Here is a 19185-nt window from a genome sequence, read left to right on the forward strand (position 1 = left end):
TTATTTTCGTTTTAATTTGTGTGTGCCAGTCCTGGGGCTTGAACTCAGGACCTGGGTGCTGTGTCTGAACTTTGTTTTGCTCAATGCTAATGCTCTTATCACTTGAGCCACAGCTCCACCTCTAGGGTTTGTTATGTTTAACAATGGACTGTGTCAAAGCTACCAGCCATCACTGGAATGTGTATCTGCAACCAGACCTGTTGAAGTTGGGGCTGAGGTTTCTCCCTTCTTCTGTCCCCTGATGTCTAGTCCAAAGTCTTCAGCATGACAAAACTAAACAAAAACTCATGGGGGGGAGGGGGAAAGGGAGAGGGGAGGGGGGAATGAGGGAGGAGGTAACAAACAGTACCAGAAATGTATCCAATGCCTAACATATGAAACTGTAACCTCTCTGTACATCAGTTTGACAATAAAAATTAAAACAACAAAAAAGAAAGTAGGCAAGGGCTCCCTCCAGCCTCGCGTCTCCAGGTGTAACCAAGACAGCAAGAGTCTGACGTGTTTGTGGACTGGCTTCCATATGCCCACGGCGGACAGTCCCCTGACCAGGCGTAAAATGTCATGTGTGTGCGCGCGTGCACGCACCTATGTGTGTGTGTGTGTGTGTGTGTGTGTGTGTGTGGTGGAGGGGATGGGGCGCCCATCCCACAGGCAGACATTTCATCCAGCCCACAGCTAAGCTGACAGTGGCACACCATCGCTGGGGACCCCTCAAATTTCACCAGGGTCCTCTTAGTGGTCACGTGGTAGTGGGGAGGCAGCAGGAAAGGGCCTGTGGACACCTCTGGCCCTCGGTTGTCCTGTATATGCAAGAGGACAGCAAGGTGGTGTGCCCCCAGTAGCTCGGGGTGGGGGGTGCTGATGAGTGGCTTCGGAGGGAAGGTGGGGAGAACTGTGCAGGCTCCTTCCCTGGACCCCAGGAAGTCACACCTGTGCACTGAGGCTCATCATTCGCAGGCAGCCTGAGTTGAAAAAGTCAGAAAGACTCTGTTTCCAGTGAGCCACCATAAAGCTGGAAGCCGAGCTGTGATTCAACTAGTGTGAGAAAACTAAGGAACAGCACTCAGGCTCTGAGTTCAAGCCTCAATACTGGCGCAAAAAGAAAGGAAGTTGAGGGGGAAGGGGGAGAGAGAGAGAGAAGAACCAGAGCCAAGCCAGCCTATGGGCTGTGCTGTTTCCTTGGGCACTTCTGGTGTTCCAGCCCAGGTGGCACCCCTGTGGTGTCCCCTGCCCCCCGGGTGGTTCCTGCCTGTCTGTGGCGTCCTCAGAGCCAGACACCCCACCGGCCAGTGGGGCTGGACTCAGACACTTCACACAGCACAAGACAGGGACTCAGTCAGCACCACCCATCCAAGCCCAATGCAGAGGCCCAGGCTTGGTCCGGTGCCATGCTGGCCCAGTCTCCCTTGGGTCTATGGGGAAAGACAAGGTGCTGGGGGTCCTCAGAACTATTTGGATCAGGCCCAGGCATGGGGGGGGGAGCCCCCTTCTTAGCGGTGACCTTTTGTGGGACCTGGCCGGTCCCTCCCCACCCCACCCCCAGCGTGAACTGTCAGTATTTGGTGATTGACAGTGGTGGGGCAGGGGGATATTTTGCTGATAATTTGACCTTTCTGAATATGGAGAAACCCCAACAGCCTGAGCTTGCTCTTTGAGGAAGGGAATCTGCTGGGAAGCTCAGCTACCAGGAAGCCGGGTCACTGTGGCCCGCCCTCCCCAGTGTGCAGCCAGAGCAGGAGGCTGGAGACCAGACACCGAGATCAGGGACCAAGGAGGCCCTGAAGGCAGCAGGCTGGCTTTACACTCCTGTTCCAAGAGCCACAGGCCCAGTCCCTCAGCATAGCTGTGCGTGCATGCGTGTGTGTGTGTCTGTGTGTGTCTGTGTGCCTGTGTGTGTGTATGTGCCGGTCCTGGGGCTCAAAGTCAGGGCCTGGGCACTGTCCCTGAGCTTCTTTTTTGCTCAAGGCTGATGCTCTACCACTTGAGCCACAGCGCCCCTCCTGGCTTTTTCTTTTAATTGTATTTTATTTTTGTGACTAATTAAGAGTCTCAGGGTGATTCCATCTGAGCAGGCCGACTTCCAATAGCAATCTTCAGATCTCAGCTTCTTGAGTAGCCAGGATTGCACGCGTGAGCCCGGCCCTCAGCCTATAGCTCTTGACGTGGGGGTGGGGGGGGCGGCTATTAAATTGGTCCCTGCTCCCATGGAACTTGAGGTCACCTGTACAACCAGGAGCAGTGCGGCGCGGCCCTGTCGTGATGGATGACAGAATGGATGAGGAAAGAAGGCAAGCCATCCCAATTTGTGGGGGAAATGACCGGACGCCTCTTACAGGAAAAGCCACATCTAAGTTAGAATCCAGCCTCAAACCACCAGCCCAACCGGGCTTGGCGGCTCACGCCTGTCATCCTAGGTACTGAGCAGCTACTCAGGATTGACGTTGCAAGCAAGCCCAGCGAGCCACCAAAAAGCTGCAGCTGGAAGTGAGGTTCAGGTGATAGAGCGCCAGCCTTGGAGTGAGAAAGCCAGAGGGGGCACGAGGCCCCGGGTTCGAGCTCCAGGACTGGCACAAAGAGAAAACACAACCGATGAAGGGCATCTAAGCAGGGGTGCGGGGGGCTGACCACCAGCCCGAGGAGGTCTTTGGGGAGAAAGAAATGTTAGCCACAGTCAGATGGGCTCATGGTTGCCTAATGACAGTTCCCTGGACGAGCTGTAAATAAAAATAGGAAAGAAGAGGCAAGGATGCGGGGAGGGCTGTCTGGATTTTTTTTCCCCCAGGAGACCACATGGCTGAAATGCAGGAGACCACTGCCTCCCCACCCACCAGAAGTCCCGAGCCTCCGATGAGGTGATGGCCACACCTGTGCATACCGGCCTTCCCCAGAGGGAAGGTGTGGGAGGGGCTCTCGTGACTGGCTTGACGCCATGTCCTGCTCACTCACTGTCTGCCATCCCTCTGTTCCCCACATTTCAGGACCAAGTACCACAGTGCCTTTGCACTTGCAGGTCCTTCTGCCTTCCACCTTGACCCCATCCTTTTTTTCTGGTCTGCTCTGTCTGTATCCATCAGAAACCTCCACCCATCTTGGGGTTTCTGCACTACAATATGCATCTAGTTCCTCTGTTACCTCTGTCTGCCAGCCTGTTACCTCTGTCTGTCTGTTATCTCTGCCTGTTGCCTGTCTTTCCACATTAGGAATGGACTCCGAGAGGGCTGTCACTCTGGGTATGTGGGCTGTTCTCAGTGTATGAGGCCCATGGAGCCCAAATAACTGAGTTCGGATCCCGACTAGGGCACTCACCCATTGTGTGAAGTCCCCGGAAGTCCAGAAACAGTAATGAAGATGGGGACAGCTGAGACGCTGGAGTCGTCCTTTAAACCGAGCTGAGACCTGTATCTAAAATCCCTCACAAGCCAGAGCCCAGTGGCTCACGCCTGCCATCCTAGTCACATGGAAGGCTGAGATCTAAGGATTGAAGTTCAAAGCCAGCCCAGGCAGAAAAGTCCAGGAGACTCTAATCTCCAATGAACCACCAAAAAGCTGGAAGTAGTGCTGTGGCTCAAGTGGTAGAACACTAGCCTTGAGCAAAAAAAAAATCTCAGGGACAATGCTCAGGCCCTGAGTTCAAGCCCCAAGACTAGCACAAAAATAGATAGATAGATAGATAGATAGATACAAAGTAAAATCCTTTGCACCTTAGTATGCGGGGGGGGGGGGGGGGGGAGGTTTGCATATGTCCTCTCTTCCTACCGGTCCTTCTTCCATCTGTCTGTTGCCCCCCAATTCTAGAGCATATTGTAAGAATTACTTTGTTGGGACTGGGAATATGGCCTAGTGGTAGAGTGCTCACCTAGCATGCATGAAGCCCTGGGTTCAATTCCTCAGCACCACATAAACAGAAAAAGCCAGAAGTGGTGCTGTGGCTCAAGTGGTTGAGTGCTTGAGCAAAAAGAAGCCAGGGACAGTGCTCAGGCCCTGAGTTCAAGCCCCTGGAATGGCAAAAAAAAACAACCCCAAACCAAAACAAAAAGAATTACTTTGTTGTATGAATGCCAGTTTGGGGCTTGAACTCAGGACCTCAGCTCTGCCCTTGCGCTTTTGTGCTCAAGGCTAGTGCTCTATCACTTGAGCCATAGTGCCACTTCACTCTTTTTGGTGGTGATTTGGAGATAAGAGCCTCACAGACTTTCTTGCCCAGGCTGGCTTTGAACCGTGGTCTTCAGATCAAGCCTCCTGAGCGGCTGGGATGACAGGTGTGAGCCACAAGTCCAGAGGTGGGGGAAGGAAACTCTGCCTCCCTCGAGTCAGGAGCGGGAGGAGTTGCTGAGTGGCATGAGGCCCACATCTTCCCATCAACCAGCAGCAGAATCTGCACCTGGCTCCTTGGTATAGCCAGGAGAACAGGAGACAGACACGCAGGGACGTTCTCTTCTCCTGGGGCGGCCCTGCGTGTGTCAGATGAGTCAGCTGGGCTGGCTGGGGTGTGTGAGACTGACCTGGGCCAAGCCGAGACCCTGGGCACCCCAGACAGCCCCCCCTGCCCCCCTCCTGGCCTGCGGCCTCATACCCCCTCCCCAGCCTAATTTGGTTTACAAACCAGACGCAGGTGGGTTCGAGCCCCGTGTGAGGCGTCTCTCCTCTCAGGCTCTGTCTTTTCACCTGCAAAGCTGTCTTGTCTGCACCCCAGGAGTTTGGCATGAAACGGGGTGTCGGGTGTCGGTGTGGCCACTTGAACTTTGCCCCCTGGTTTTCTTAATGTCTGAGATACTGGACTCCTGGTTTGCCCCAGGACAAAACTGTCTAGAGAATGTCTTCACCCCACCCCCGTCTTTGTAGCTCACTGTACCCTGATTCCCAGACTGGCAAAGAGAGGCTCTCAGAGGGGGTAACCAGTGCCACAGCCTGGGGGCTCTGGCCCTGCCCTGGGACCCGAGGGACGAACCCAGGGGACTGGGGGTTGGGGGGGGCTGGGGCTGCCCCACGGGGTCCCCTCTGTCTCTGAGCTGATGGGGGGGTAGAGAGAGACTTTACCCCAATGCCTCCCACCTCCCGTTCCGACATATCACACCCCTCAGAGCCTCAGTTTCCACACCCCCGCCACCCCGCTGACGTCACGGGTCCTGGTTCTGAGGTCTGGGGGGGAGAGGGCCAGATGTCAGCCCAGGGGTCCTAAATGTCATCTGGGGGTGACTATAGGGCCAGCCAGCAGCCTGCTCCTCCTCACTGCTGAGGAGCTGTGGCGGCCAGGGCGGGGCCTGCTCTCCACATCCTCCTCCCCCTCCCCTCTCCCTCCCTCCCACCCTCCCCCATCCCGCCTTCCCTCCCAGGGCTGCTTCTGCAGGCAGGCAGGCGGCTGCAGGTGGCTCCTGGCCCAGCTGTCTGCCTGCTTCTCCGGAGGGACACTGACAGCCCCGCGCGGTCTGCCTCCACCTCTCCCTGGTGGGGCCTATGCGTCCCTGTCCCAGAACTTCCTGTCTGTCTGTCTTTCTGTCTGTCCCCCTGTGGTGTGGCCCCCTCGGTGTGAGCCACCCACGGGGAGGGCCGCGTGCCCCGCGGGTGAGCATGGCCAGTGACTCGGACAGCCGTCCACGCTGACCTCTGTGCTTCCTGCCCAGCCGGGCTTGAGCCCCCAGAGGCCCCAGGCTGCGCCGACCCGGGATGGATTCCTGAACGGCAGGTAACGCCCTTCCCTGGGACACGCGGGAAGTCGGGAGGTCACTGGGCCGCCAGGGCCAGGTTGTAGCTGGAGACACTGAGGCACAGAGGCTGGGCTGTCAGGGCTGGGTCTTCTGTGGTGCCCGGCTCAGAGTGCCAGCCTCCACCGGGTGTCTGCAGAGTGTGGGGCCCAGAGGCCGGGGCCCAGCCGGGGTGCCAGCTTCTGGATGCTCCAGTGTGTGTGCCAGTCCCCGGGTTTGAACTCACGGGCGCTGGGCGCTGTCCCTGAGCTCTTTCATTCAAGGCGGGCGCCCTGCCACTTGAACCACAGCTCCACGGGCAGCTTTTTGGTGGTTCATTGGAGAGAAGAGTCTCATGGCTTTGTCCTCCCAGGGGCTGGTTTCTAACCGTGATCCCCAGATCTCAGCCTCCAGAGTGACTGGGATTACTGGGGTGAGCCACTCATTCCAGGCTGTCTGTCCCCTTGGGAAGGAAGCGGTCACCCCAGAGAGCCCTGAGCCCTGAGCCAGTGGCGCCGGAGGGCCAGGCTCTGCGCGTAAAACTACGGTCACTCTGTCCCCAGCCCCAGGGCTCCGGTCCCCCCACCAGTGTGACCCCCGACCTGAGCATCTCGGGAACCCTCTGTGCGCCTGGCCAGGCCGGCGGCCTCCCGTTTCACAGATGGCGAGACTGAGACCCGGTGGGGGAAAACACCCATCTGCCCCTGGCGAAGGGTGACCAGGAGAGGCCGGGCTGAGACGGGGACCCAGGTGCGGGTGACAGCCGAGCCACCATGCGGGGCACAGGACCCTGCCAGGAGGGCTGGTGGCGTGAGGACTGCTGGGAAGGACGGGGCAGTGGGCACAGTCGCCACGCTATGGGGCCCATCATGGCGCCGGCATCTAGGCACACACACACACACACACACACCCGGCCTTGTAGAGAGGGGAGCTCAGAACCCTTGGAACAGGAGGAGGCCAGGATCCAGGCTCAGGAGCCCAAGCCTTGGCAGGTGCTGAGCCACTCTAGGCAGAGAGAGAGGGGAGGAGAGAGAGAGAGAGAGAGAGAGAGAGAGAGAGAGAGAGAGAGAGAGAGAGAGAGAGAGAGGAGCGGGGCCCACCAGGGGCCTCTGGGTGAGGTGCAGGGAGGGGGGACAGACCAGCTTTTCTACAGCTGGCAAAACAACTGGGGGGGGGGGACCCAGAGACAGAAATGTCAACTTCCTGCTCTCATTCCGAGCCCCTGGGGGAATCCCACTTGTCAGGCTTAGTTAACTGAGCATCTACTATGGGCTCCGCCCCCTCCTAGTCCTGGGGGTCCACGTGCTCCCACAGCAGAGCTTCTGGAACAGAACCTGGTCCCAGGCAGGGACGCTGCTCTGGTGACCGAACACCCATTTTGCAGATGGGAAACTGAGGCTCAATGGGGCTCTGTTTGGTTCCACGGAGGCCGCTCAGAAGGGGCTGGAAGAGGGGAAGAGGGCCTGTTCAATTCACAGTCCCCCCCAACTTCTCCGGGCCCCCAGAAACCCCCAGGTGCCAGGGCCTGACCCTGTGCCGGCCCCTGGCGACTGGGACTTTACACGCCAGCTCAAATGAGAGTTCTGAGTCAATGTGAAACGCCCTGAGAACAGGCCCCAGGGAGGGGGCAGAGGCCTTGCTGTCCCCCCCCCCACACACACTGGGCCACCCCCATCCCAGACCCAGCTCTCTCTGCAGCGCCCCCCCCCCCAGGCAGATCCCATACCCAGCTTGTCCCCAGGGAGGGCAGGCAAAACTACTGGTGTGCGCCTCAACTGGCCGCTCCTTCCTCACTGTGTGACCAAGACCTCCTGACCTCTCATTTTTATTTGTCAGTCGTGGGGCTTGAACTCTGGGCCTGGGTGCTGTCCCTGAGCTTTTCCTCTCGAGGCCAGTGCTCTATCACTTTGAGCCACAGCACCACTTCCAGTTGTCTGGTGGTTCATTGGAGATAAGAGTCTCAGGAACTTTCCTGCTTGGGCTGGCTTTGAACCATGATACTCAGATCTCATCCTCCTGAGTAGCCCAGTGGGATGGGAGGCGGAGATGGGGCTGGGCCTGCGCACTGTGCCCGCAGTGGCTGGGTGCAGTCTCCCCAGCCAGCACAAGTCGGGAGGCTGCTGGGAACGGAGGGGTGATGGGCGGCTTGTCGGCTCCACCCCAGCTCCCAGCCTCATGGGATTCACCAGCCGGCATGCAAAGCTTTACCTGCAGGTGGGGCAGGGGCCGGGCCTCAGGAGGACGCTGCAGGGAGGGTTGTGCTTGCCGTCCAGCCGCAGGGGGCCTGGGCAGACACATTGTGCTCAGCTCCCACCTGCTATGCTGCCCCCCCCTTGGCCCACCCTCTCCGTCCCTGAGGCTGCTGAGCGCTAGGGGACCACATGAAGGCCCTGCTGGGCCTCCGGCCTCTGGGCCCCATCCCAGCCAGGCCAGGGCTGGCCTGAGGCAGAGGGCCAGCGGAGGCCACTGGGCTGGGCCTTGCCGGTGACTGAGGCCTCGCCCCCCACCCAGAGTAGGGACCAGCGATGGGGGGGCTGCATTGGGGGTCAGTGATGGGGGGGCCTGCGGTGGGGAGGGCCAGCCATGGGGGTACCCTATCTGATCTGAGAGTCCCCTGTCAATCAAGCTCCCTGCCAAGCTGGGGAGGGAACTCCTTGGAGACAGACGGTGACTGACAGGCCAGGCCTGCTGCCCCTGTCACTCCTCACTCGCTCTTAATCACTTATTCATCCGCTCATTCATTTGTTCACATTCATTTTTCATTATTCACTCATGCACGTACTCATTTTCCATTCATGCATTCAGTCACCCATTTTCTCATTCATTTTCTTGCTCATTCATATGCACTCAGCCATTCATCTACTCATTCATCTTGTCATTCGCTCATTCATTCCCTCCCTCCCTCCTTCATTCCCTTATTCATTCATTCATTCATCTTTTGTTCCTTGTCAGTGAAGTGTTGAGCACACAATGTTCTTTCTGTGCTTAGTAACGGCATGGGTGAGCAAAGCAGGAAAGCCCTCCAGTCTCTGGAGCTTGTCCTCTCGGATGGAGACAGGCTACCACACACAAAGTAGCCCTAGTAGTGCCATGGCTATGGAGGAGGTGGGAGAGGGAGCCGGGCGGAGGACCTCAGAGAAGACCCACTCTGGACAGCGGCTGGCGTCTCTGAGAGCATAACATGGAGGCTGAGACCTGAGGATGAGTGCAAAGAAGTGGAGGAAAGGGCATTATAGACAGAAGGAAGGGAATGTGCAAAGGTCCTGTGGCAGGGAAAGGAGATGGAACATGGACCTTTTTGTTCCCTCCAAAGACATAAATAAAGCACTCAGTGCACTGAGTAGAAGAAAGAAGGAAAAAGTGAGGTTTGGGCTCGGGGTGCGCAGCCACATGGGTCTCCATCGTGGAGGTCACCTTCACAGGTCATCTTTGCTCCCACTGAGTCACGGTTTTGAGCTCAGGAGGCTCTGGGAGTCACCAGCTCCTCTTGGTCCCTGGCTGCAGGTGGGGGGGCAGCCGGGAGGAGCAGGCGGAATCAGAGCCCTGGGCCTGGAGTTCCCGTTTGGGAAGTCCCCAAATCTGGATGTTTTGTGTTCAGTGTCCCCTGACCTTTCACTTCCTGACCTTTCACTTTCCACCCACATGTCCCATGGGGTCTGGGGGGGGGGGGAGTGTGGGAGGGGGGAGTGGAAACATCCCCCCATCCCCAGCCTTGGGGGACAGGGGTTGCAGGAGAGCCAAGAGCTCTGTGTGTGCACGTGTGCGCTCACACGCATGTAAGGGTCATGTGTGACATGGGCCAGCCCCCCAGTCCCCGCAGTGTCTTCTCCCCTACATGGTCCGTCCTCGCGATCTGGGGTTTTTCTTCCCTGTGTGTTCAAGTGACACTCCTGGGGCTCAAACTCAGGGCCTGGGCGCTGTCCCTGAGCGGTGACGCTCCAGGCTCACGCTTGGCCATGGGAGCCATGATGGCTTGGCAGGCAGAGCAGTCTTGGCTGCCCTTCCCAGGGCCCCTGCCCACCGCAGGGGGCTGCACATCTGGGGGGGGTCCCTACCCCCAAGCTCTCAACAGATCAGGATCACAGCAGGTGTTCCCGGGAGGGAGGCCAGAGGGGGAGGACCTGAGGGTGAGGCCAGCCAGCCTCATCTTCTCCCTCCCCTCCCTTTTCCCTCCCTGCCCCTCCCCCCTTCCCCTTCCCCCCTCAGGTCTGCACGCAGCATGCCTCCGGGCTGGGGCGGCCCCCTGCTCCTGCTGATGCTGCAGAGTGGTGAGTAGCTGCTGGCCCCCTGGCCCCCCAAAGCCGAGCTGGGTGTGGGCTGGAGGCTGCAAGCTGATTCCAGGGCTCCCATGGACGCAGGGCCAGGCCAGAGTGGTCTCGGTGACCCTGCTCCTGGGCTCTGGTCTCTGCCTCCTAGCTGGGGGGGAGGAAGTTCTACTTTTGGTCTGACCTCCCTTCCTCATTATATCCTGGCTTTCCTGGAGAGTTCTCCACAGCCTCACTGGGCCCTAGGCCAGCTGGGGTCCCCCATGCACAGGCACCCCTGGAAAGCTAGGAGGATCGGGTGCAGGAAGCCTTCCCCAGGGACCGGGCATGCTCACTCAGCGGCACCCAGAGACCCAGAGCCGCAGAGGCATGCTGGACTTCCATTCCCACCTCCTCCAGCACCCCGACCCCCATGCAGAGGGAATCAGGGATATCACCCCACATCAACCCTAGGCAGCCCGAGGTGGAGATCGGGAAGACTGCAGTCCAAAGCAGCCTGGGCAGAAGACTCTGCAAAGACTCTGATCTCCAGTTAACCAGCAAAAAAGCCAGGCTGGAGGCATGGATCAGGGGGTAGAGTACCAAATGCAAGGCCTTGGGTTCAAATCATGATATTGAGAGGAAGAGGAGGAGGAGGAGGAGGAGGGAGGAGGAGGAGGAGGAGGAGGAGGAGGAGGAGGAAGAGGAAGAAAGGAAGAGGAGGAGAGGAAGAAGAGGAGGAGGAAGGAGGAGGAAGAGGAGGAGGAGGAAGAAGAGGAAGAGGAGGAGGAAGAGGAAGAAAGGAGGAGGAGGAGAGAAAGAAGAAGAGGAAGAGGAGGAGGAAGAAGAAGAGGAAGAGGAGGAGGAAGAGGAGGAGGAGGAAGAGGAAGGAGGAGGAGGAGAGAAAGAAGAGGAAGAGGAGGAGGAAGAAGAAGAGGAAGAGGGGGAGAAGGAGAAGAAGAAGAAGAAGAAGAAGAAGAAGAAGAAGAAGAAGAAGAAGAAGAAGAAGAAGAAAGAAAGAAAGAAAGAAAGAAAGAAAGAAAGAAAGAAAGAAAGAAAGAAAGAAAGAAGCTGCCGCTCCTGCCCCAGATAGTTCACTGCCTCTCTGGCCTTTGGAGCTGGGCTTTGCCCTTGGCCTTGGGCCTGGTGAGGAGCAGGTGCCCCCTCCCCCACAGCCTCAGGGTGTCAGTTCAGTCAGCGAAGACAGCTAGGACAGCAAGGACAGCGGTCTGCCTGCCTTTCCCCACAAGTGCCTGCCCTCACCCGGCTGGAGCCCTGGCCAGCCCAAGAAGTCCTGGAAGTCCCTTGGGACTGAGCAAGCCGCCAGGTGCGGTGTGGAAGAGGAGTCCATGATTGCGCTGGGGAGAGCGTGCTGTGATCATTTAGCAATGTCTGCCACAGCCTCCAGTTAGGCCTGGCCCACCCTGGGCGTGAATCTCTGTGGTCTCTGTCACTGGGGGGCCGTGCTGGGGGCTTGCAAAGCCAGCTTGGGTCTCAGGGTGACAAGGAGGAAGCCAGTTGCCACCTTTGTGGGTCATCCGTCTGCAAAACTGAAGACAAGGCCACCAAAAACGAATCCACGGGAGAAAAAAAGGGAAGGAGTTTCTAGTAAAGGGCTGGGAGGGCTCCACGAGATCCTAACAGAAAAACTGGAAGTGTTGCAGCATGTTGCGGAGCTTGTCAGGATCATGCAGACCTGCAGCCAGATGTGTGCAGGACTGTCTCTGATGTCTCCCCATCCTCAGCATGGCTCTTAGTGGGGAACCCCTCATGTGTGGGTTCTGCTGGCATGATCCCCCTGTCTCTGGGGACCCAGGACTGGGGCGTCCTGAGGGAGCCGTGGGGACCTGGCAGCCACACTCAGGGTCCTGGGGGAGGTGCTTGTGTGGGGGACAGCTTTGTCACTCTGTTTCACAGTAGGAATGTCCCCAGGACATTTACACAGCAAGTCTAGGTGACAAGAATCCTTGAGCCAAGCTGGGTGCTGGTGGCACACGCCTGTCATCCTAGCTGCTCAGGAAGCTGAGATCTGAGGATGGCAGTTCAAAGCCTGTCTGGGGTGGGGGTGGGGCTAGGACTATGGCCTACTGGGAGAGTGCTTGCCTCATATACATGAAGCCCTGGGTTCGATTCCTCAGCACCACATATATAGAAAAAGCCAGAAGTGGCGCTGTGACTCAAGTGGCAGAGTGTTAGCCTTGAGCAAAAAGAAGCCAGGGACAGTGCTCAGGCCCTGAGTTCAAGCCCCAGGACTGGCCAAAAAAGAATCCCTGAGCCCTGAGCCTATGTCTTGGAAGGGCCCCAAATTCACAGTAGTTCTGGAGGGCCTCTCCCCAACCCCCTACCGAAGCCTTTCTCTCCACCCCTAACCCAGGCTGGGGCTGCCCAGACCTCTCCTGCTATACCGACTACTTGTGGACAGTCACCTGTGTCCTGCAGACGAGGACTCCCCACCCCCACACCCTCACCCTCACCTGGTAGGTGGCCAGGGCCCCCCTCACCTCCCCACCCCACCCTCGGGGGCCTGGGGGCGGGAGAAGAGGTGGCCACTTGCTGAGCTGGGCCTACTGTGCACTCAGCAGGGAGTTTAGGAAGAGAAGTACAGCAGTGGCTACTCCTTGTGCCGCTAGGAAAAGGGGAGGGGTGCTCCCCCCCCCCCCCCGCCATGGCTCTGGCCTGTCACTCTAGCTACTCAGAAGGCTGAGATCTGAGGACCACAGTTTGAAGCCACCCTGGAGAAGGAAAGTGCATTCTGTGAGACTCTTGTATCCAATTAACCAGCTGAGACTGGGAGTGGTGCTGTGGCTCCAGTACCAGGGAAAGAAGGAGAAGGAGGACTGGGCCCACATGCCCACCTCCTGGATGGACAGGGCTTGCACAACACACACAGCAGGGACCGAAGGGGCTGCGCTGGGCCATGCAAGGGGAGGGAGAGGTCTCTCCACGTGGGAATGAGTGAAAGGAGCTGGAAGGTTCTAGAGAGAGCCACAGTGGGGCCTTAAAGTCCAAGGCTTTGGCCAAGGCAGGGCATCTCCAGGCAGCCATGACCCCAGTCCAGGCTGGAGGCCAAGCGTGTATTTAGTAGAAATGTCCTTTTTTATTTTTCCTTCTTTGTGCTGGCCCTGGAGCTTGAATCTGAGTCCCGGTGCACACAGCTAGTGCTCTACCGTGAGAGGCACGGCTCCACTTGTGGCTTTTTAAATCTGTTTCTTGGTGCTTCATTGGAGGTGAGCATCTCGAAGGCTGCTTCCGTCCATGATCCCCGAGTCACTGGGGTTCCCGGCCGTGAGCGGCCGGAGCCTGGCCATCCGTGGAGAGGTCTATTCCACTGACTGTGTCAGGGAACTGAGTCTCCCTGTCTGTCGGTCCTGGTCCTGGAGGATGGCTATGTTCAGAGACTAAGCATGGAGGCAGGGCCGTAAATACCTGGCAGATTCCCACAGACACCTCAAGCCCCTGGCTTCTGCCCAGTGGGAGCTTGACAAGTCCCTGTCCTACAGCCTCTCTGGAGGCTCACGCAGGGCGAGGCGGCTGCGGCCTCAGCCTCGGTTCTCACCAATTCAGCCCTGGGTGGGACGGGGTGGGGGAGGTGGAGAGGTGGGGGAGGCCGGTCCGCCTGTCCCGTGGATTTCTCACCACTGGCTGGCAGACAGGCTTGGGCTAGTCAGGGAGGGCCCTGAGGTGAGCGCTGAGGGCTGCTCTGGTGGGAGAGGGAGGAGGAGGTGCTGGTCTCCGGGAGGTGCGCAAGGAGACTTGGCAGCCATGGGCCCCCACTCCCCAGTGCTGCAGTGGAGGGGGTGCCATCCCGGGGAGGGGCGCATGGGAACTCCGCCCATCTCTAGCCCCGCCCGCTCTCCCCGCCCCTTCCCCTGCCCATCCCCGACCCGCCCACTCCCCACCTTTCCCCAGCCCCGCCCACCGCCCCGTCGCCCCGCCCACCGCCCCACCTCCATCCCTCCTTGCCCAAGGCAAGACCATTATGGGGAACTGGAGGAAGAAGTCACCTCCTGCAGCCTGTGCCCGAGCAGCCACAACGCCACGCACGCCCAGTACACGTGCCGCATGGACACCCGCGTGTTCCTGATGGACGACATCTTCAGCGTCAACGTGACCGACGCGGCCGGCCGCGGGCAAGAGTGCGGCCGCTTCCTCCTGGCTGAGCGCGGTGGGTGGCCCGCGTTCGGTCAGCTGGGCCGCTCGGGCCTTAGGCTCTAAGCGGGCGCAGAGGGTGGGGTGGGCTCGGCTCTCCCCATCTGCGTGTCTTCCTGCAGAGCTGAGGCTCTTTGAACCCGGCCCTGCACGGTTCTGCACCCACGGTGGGCAGGGCAAGGTGTCCCCCCCCCCACCTTTGTGGGGGTGGCCCTGGGGTGGCGGAGGGGGACGAGGAGGGGATGCGGGGGGGGCACCTCAGGTCACCCGCCGTCCTCCCACAGTCAAGCCGGCGCCCCCTTACAACGTGACGGTGGCCGTGGCGCCCTCGGGGCTCTGCAACGTCTCCTGGCGCTCTGACTACGACGACGACGCGGGCTTCCACGTGCTGAGGCACCGCCTGCAGTACCAGCTGCGGTACCGCGACCGCGCCGCCGCCGCCACCGGGGCCCTGGTGAGCCACCGGCCAGGCCACTGACCCCGGGCTGGGAGACACCTCCCAGCCACAGCGAGGGGTTTCTGGAATCTCCATCTGCTTAGAATAGAGTTCCAGGACACCAGCTAGGGAGGGGGTGGGGGCTGGGGGGGTGAGGCTCAGGCGGCAGGGGCGGGGCTCCCGGTCTGGGGCGTGGTCACGGCGATGGGCGGGGCTTTGCCGCAGTGGGCGTGGTCCGCTCTGGGGGGGGCGTGTCCCGCGGGGAGGGCGTGACCTGAGCAGTAATGGGAAGGGCTCACACTGTGGGGGCAGGACTCATGCTGCAGGGGCGTGGGACAGGTGGTGTGGGTGTGGCCTACCTGGAAAGGGGCGGGGCTCAAGCACTGGGGGCGTGGCTCCAGTGATAGACACTATCCTCTGCTGAATCCTCAGATGGCCACTGTCGGGGTCCCTGCCATGGGTAGTGCCCAGGAGGGCAGTGGCTGCGCCCTCAGTCCCCACCATGCGTGGAATGGACGAGCTGGGTCTAAGAGAAGGACGGGATGCGGAGCAGGGACGTGGGGCCCCTTTGGTGGTGACCTGGGCGGTCCCTGAGCACAGCATCCCTTCTGTCCCGGCAGAGGTCGGTGACAAAGCTGATCTCGGTGGACTCACGCAGCGTGTCCCTCCTCCCCGGGGAGTTCCGCAGAGGCGCGAGCTACGAGCTACAGGTGCGGGCAGCGCCCCAGCCGGGCTTCTTCCAGGGCACCTGGAGTGAGTGGAGCCACCCAGTCACCTTCGAGACTCCTCCTGAGGGTAGGTGTGAAGCCGCAGAGGGGCTACCCTCCTTCTGGCGCCCTGCGCCCGGAGATCTCCAGGTGTTTTCAGTCTTCATTCCTGGTGCCCGGCTCCCAGGGCTTCTCACCTGAACATCTGCCCCTCCCGGTTCTGGCAGGAGGAGGAAACGAAGGCTGAGAGAGGATGCCACTGGCCAGGCACAGTCAGAGTCCCCTAACTGGGACAATGTACCCAAGATCGGCCAACTTAATGAAGGGAAAGCTTTATCTTAGCTTGTGGCTTCCCTCTGGGGACGCTTGGCCCTGTTGCTTTGTCCCTGTCACCTCCCAGGACATCCTGGGGGGACACATGGGCAGAGCCAGCTGCTCACAGAGCAGGAGGGGGGGTGAGAGGAGGCAAGGTGTCCACATCCCCTCCAAGGACACGCCCCCCACTGACCTCACTTCCTCCCACCAAGCCCTGCCCCCTAGAGGCTCCACCAATAGCGTCACAGGCTGTGGACCACGCCTTCACACCTGGGCCTTTAGGGTAAGGGGACTGCCACCCTTACCTGCAGCAGGGCAGGAATGGGAGCTGAACCCACCTCCCTGCCACATCAAGGCCCTGCCAGCCCCCCAGCCCCACCATGCCCACCCCATGTGGCCCGTGGGAGAGGCTGGGACTGCCAGACCCACTACTTGTTTTTCAGCAGGGCCTGAGGCAGGCTGGGAAACTTTGCTGCTGCTGCTCCTGGTGGTCTTGGCCCCCGGCCTCATCTTCCTGGGCCTGAAGACCCACCTGCCCTGGAGGTGAGGCTGGGGCCCAGGGGGCAGCCAAAAGGTCAGCGGTGGGGGGGGGCTAGCAGCCAGGTTCTAGCTGGGGTAGTGATGGCAGTGGAGCTCAATCCATCACAGTGACCCCAGGCACAGAGTGGTCAAGGAACTTCCCCAAAGTCACACAGCAATGACACCAGACTGAAACCACGTGCTCTTTACACCCGTCCCACCAGCTAGGATGTTGTCCAGCGAATCTGAGCGGCACCTGGCAGGGTGCGGTAGGGTGGGAAGGGGGTGATTTGATGGCCCCAACACCCCCCTGCTCCAATCAGAGGGTTGGCTTGGATCTGTTTCATGTATGGGGTTTCCTCGCCATTGAAAGGTAGGTAGAAATATCGGGTGCCCAGGCTGGCCGAGGCTGCCGAGCTCCAGAGCTCAGCCGGATGCCCACCATTCGTTCCGCTTTTCTTCACCAATGCCAAGGCAGAGACAGGGCAGAGAACCCGAGGCGTGCCAGGCACAGGTGCTCAGGTAGAGTCTGCAGACCCAGGTGCTGGGTGCTGGGTCCCCCCACCCTGCTGCTCCCAGGGTTCATGCACCCAGTGCTGCCCAGCCCTCCTGTAGCCGAGGAAGCTGAAGCTCAGAATGGGCAGCGTTTGCAGGACTCCATGAGGGGTGTGTGTGGAAAATGAGGCCCAGACAGGGGGAGGAGGGATCTGGGCTGCAGAAGGCATTGGGCGTCCTTCGGGACAAAGGTGGCAAGTGCCAGGCCACCCTGTGGCTGTTGGGGGTGTGTGAGGGGCTTGCCTGACCTCTGCCCTCTGACCCCTCAGGCTGTGGAAGAGGCTGTGGGCACCAGTACCCAGCCCTAAGTACTTCTTCCGGCCCCTGTACGAGGGTCACAGCGGGGACTTCAAGGTGAGCCACACCCGTCGGCCTGCTGTGCCTCCGGTCCTCAAAGTTCCAGCCCTGCCCAGCCTCAGTTTCCCCAGGTGCAGAGAGAGTTGTCTGCGGTGCCGAGCTGGCCTCAGACTGGGCCAGACCTTGAGGTGCTTCCGGCCCTCAGAGCCCTGGTGGGGAGGGGAGGGAGGCCCTGCCCCCCACCATCTGCCCAGCCTCCCCCAAATGCACATGCAGCTCCCACCCACCGCCACCCACAGGGCGTCTGCCCCGCTCCGCTCCACTCTCAACCCACCAGGGGCCCCAGAGGATGTGGTGAGGGTGGAGCAGCACCCCAAGTTCTCAGTGGAGCTCCTATGGCCTGCCTTCCACTTCTCACAGCTGCACGGGGTGGTGCCTGCCCCCGCCCCTCCCCCCCAGACACGGACACAGACAGGGCAGGGAGCTCACTCAAGGCCACACAGCCAAGGCGTGCCCCAAGCAGGCCTGCCCGGCACAGGGAGGGACTGGCCCTCTGTGTCCTAGGTAGGACCCCCAGATGAGGGAGGGGCGAGGGAGCTTGAGACTCTGTTCCCCTGAGTCCTTGCTGGGGATCCCTCAGTTCTCCCAGTTGGTAAGCGCTGATTGTGCATACTGTGAGTTGGGCTCTGGGGATACCTCGGCCCTGGCCATGCTGCTTGAACTGGGGGTCTGGGCATTGGCCCTACGCTTTTTCACTCAAGACCAGTGCTCTTCCATTTCCAGCGTTTTGGTAGTTAATTGGAGATAAGGGTCTCATAGACTTTCTGGCCCAGGCTGGCTTTGAACCGCCATCCTCAGATTGCATCCTTTTTATTTTTTGCTAGTCCTGGGTCTTGAACTCAGGGCCTAAGCACTGTCCCTGGCTTCTTTTTGCTCAAGCACTTTACCACATGAGCCACAGCACTACTTCCAGCTTTTTCTGTGTATGTGGTGCTGAGGAATTGAACCCAGGGCTTTGTGCATGCTAGGCAAGCACTCACTAAGCCACCTTCCCAGCCCCTTCACCCTCTGGAGTGGCTGGGATTACAGGCGTGAGCGGCCAGCCCAGCTCTGGAGTCCTGTCTCGCCCTTTCTGCCCTGCCTTTGGCTCTGTCACCTCCCCAGCCCCTGCTCTTCCCTGACTCTGCCTCGGTTTCTCCCTCACAGAAATGGGTTGGAGCCCCCTTCACGGCCTCCAGCCTGGAACTGGCGTCGGAGGGCCCGGCCGCCCCGGCCTTGCTGCAGGTTCAGGGCCGATGCCTGTCCCCGAGTCTGCCCAAGCCGCCGCTGCCACTGGGGCCGGCCGAGCTGCTGGAGTGTGACGGGGCCCCGGAGGCGGGCGCGGTGGCCGGCGGCCCGGGCGAGGAGGGGGACCGGCCCTACGGCCTGGTCTCCATCGACACGGTGACGGTGATGGACGCGGAAGGCGGAGAGGACGGGTACCCGGCCTTGAACCTGGACGCGGGGCCGGGCCCGCGGGAGCGGCTCGTGGGCGCAAGGACCGTGTCCCTCCTGCGGGGCCCGGGGCCAGGCGGCCTCCCCGGTGAGGAGCGCTGGGCCGCCCCCTGGCCAGCTGGGGCCCCTGACAGCGAGGCGGGCTCCCCCGCAGCCGGCCTGGACATGGACACCTTCGACAGCGGCTTTGCGGGCTCCGACTGCGGCAGCCCCACGGAGGGCGACTTCACGGGGGCCCCGGATGAGGGGCCCCCCAGGAGCTACCTCCGCCAGTGGGTGGTCGAGGGTCCGGAGCCTCAGGCCACCTAGCCACGATGGCTGCCCTCAGGAGCTGGCCACGTCACCAGGCCACCATGGGCATGTCTGTGTGTGCACACGCATGTGTGTGCATGTGTACGCGTGTGATCAGGGGCCCTAGGACGAGGGACGCACCCCCTGCCGCCGTGTCTGCTGGGGAGAGCAGCAGTGTATCTTTGGGAATAGCCCACAGGTCCTTTGTGTGTGCTGGAGGCGTGGCGGACGCCCAGCTCAGCACCCCAAGTTCTGCCCCCAACTGCGCCTGTCACTGCGTGTCAGGAAAGCATGGGGCATGGGAAGCCCATAGTGGCCCGGAGGCAGGAGAGCTTAGGGGACCGAGGGGCGTAGGTGTGAACACCAGCCGGGAGGCCTTCCGGTGGTGCAAGCCTGAGCTAGGCCACTTAGCTCCTCTGTCTGGACATGGGGGCCTCCTAGCCATCCCTAGGGAATCTGGGTGCCTCCCCTCCCCCCTGAAGTCCCTGGCCCACAGC

At 60.4% G+C, this 19185-nt stretch overlaps 1 protein-coding gene across 1 annotated transcript; it reads left to right on the top strand.

Annotated features, from left to right (window-relative positions):
• The first annotated feature begins 5581 nt into the window (after positions 1-5581).
• Il21r (interleukin 21 receptor) lies at positions 5582-18706 on the top strand. The gene is made up of 9 exons (XM_048333068.1): positions 5582-5683; positions 9888-9949; positions 12300-12402; positions 13894-14090; positions 14359-14528; positions 15131-15305; positions 15979-16075; positions 16876-16960; positions 18110-18706. Exons 2-9 carry the CDS (start codon positions 9901-9903, stop codon positions 18704-18706), a joined length of 1473 nt encoding a protein of 490 aa, XP_048189025.1. The 5' UTR covers positions 5582-5683; positions 9888-9900.
• Positions 18707-19185: the final 479 nt, after the last annotated feature.

Source organism: Perognathus longimembris, chromosome 23 (assembly GCF_023159225.1).
Source record: "Perognathus longimembris pacificus isolate PPM17 chromosome 23, ASM2315922v1, whole genome shotgun sequence".
Lineage (NCBI taxonomy): Eukaryota > Metazoa > Chordata > Mammalia > Rodentia > Heteromyidae > Perognathus > Perognathus longimembris.

Excerpts from the sequence above, each read along its gene's own strand:
- Il21r (XM_048333068.1), top strand. The coding sequence starts at position 9,901 with ATGCCTCCGGGCTGGGGCGGCCCCCTGCTCCTGCTGATGCTGCAGAGT. Across the intron at positions 14,091-14,358 it reads CTTCCTCCTGGCTGAGCGCG|TCAAGCCGGCGCCCCCTTAC; the intron begins GTGGGTGGCCCG and ends GTCCTCCCACAG. Across the intron at positions 14,529-15,130 it reads CCGCCGCCACCGGGGCCCTG|AGGTCGGTGACAAAGCTGAT; the intron begins GTGAGCCACCGG and ends CTGTCCCGGCAG.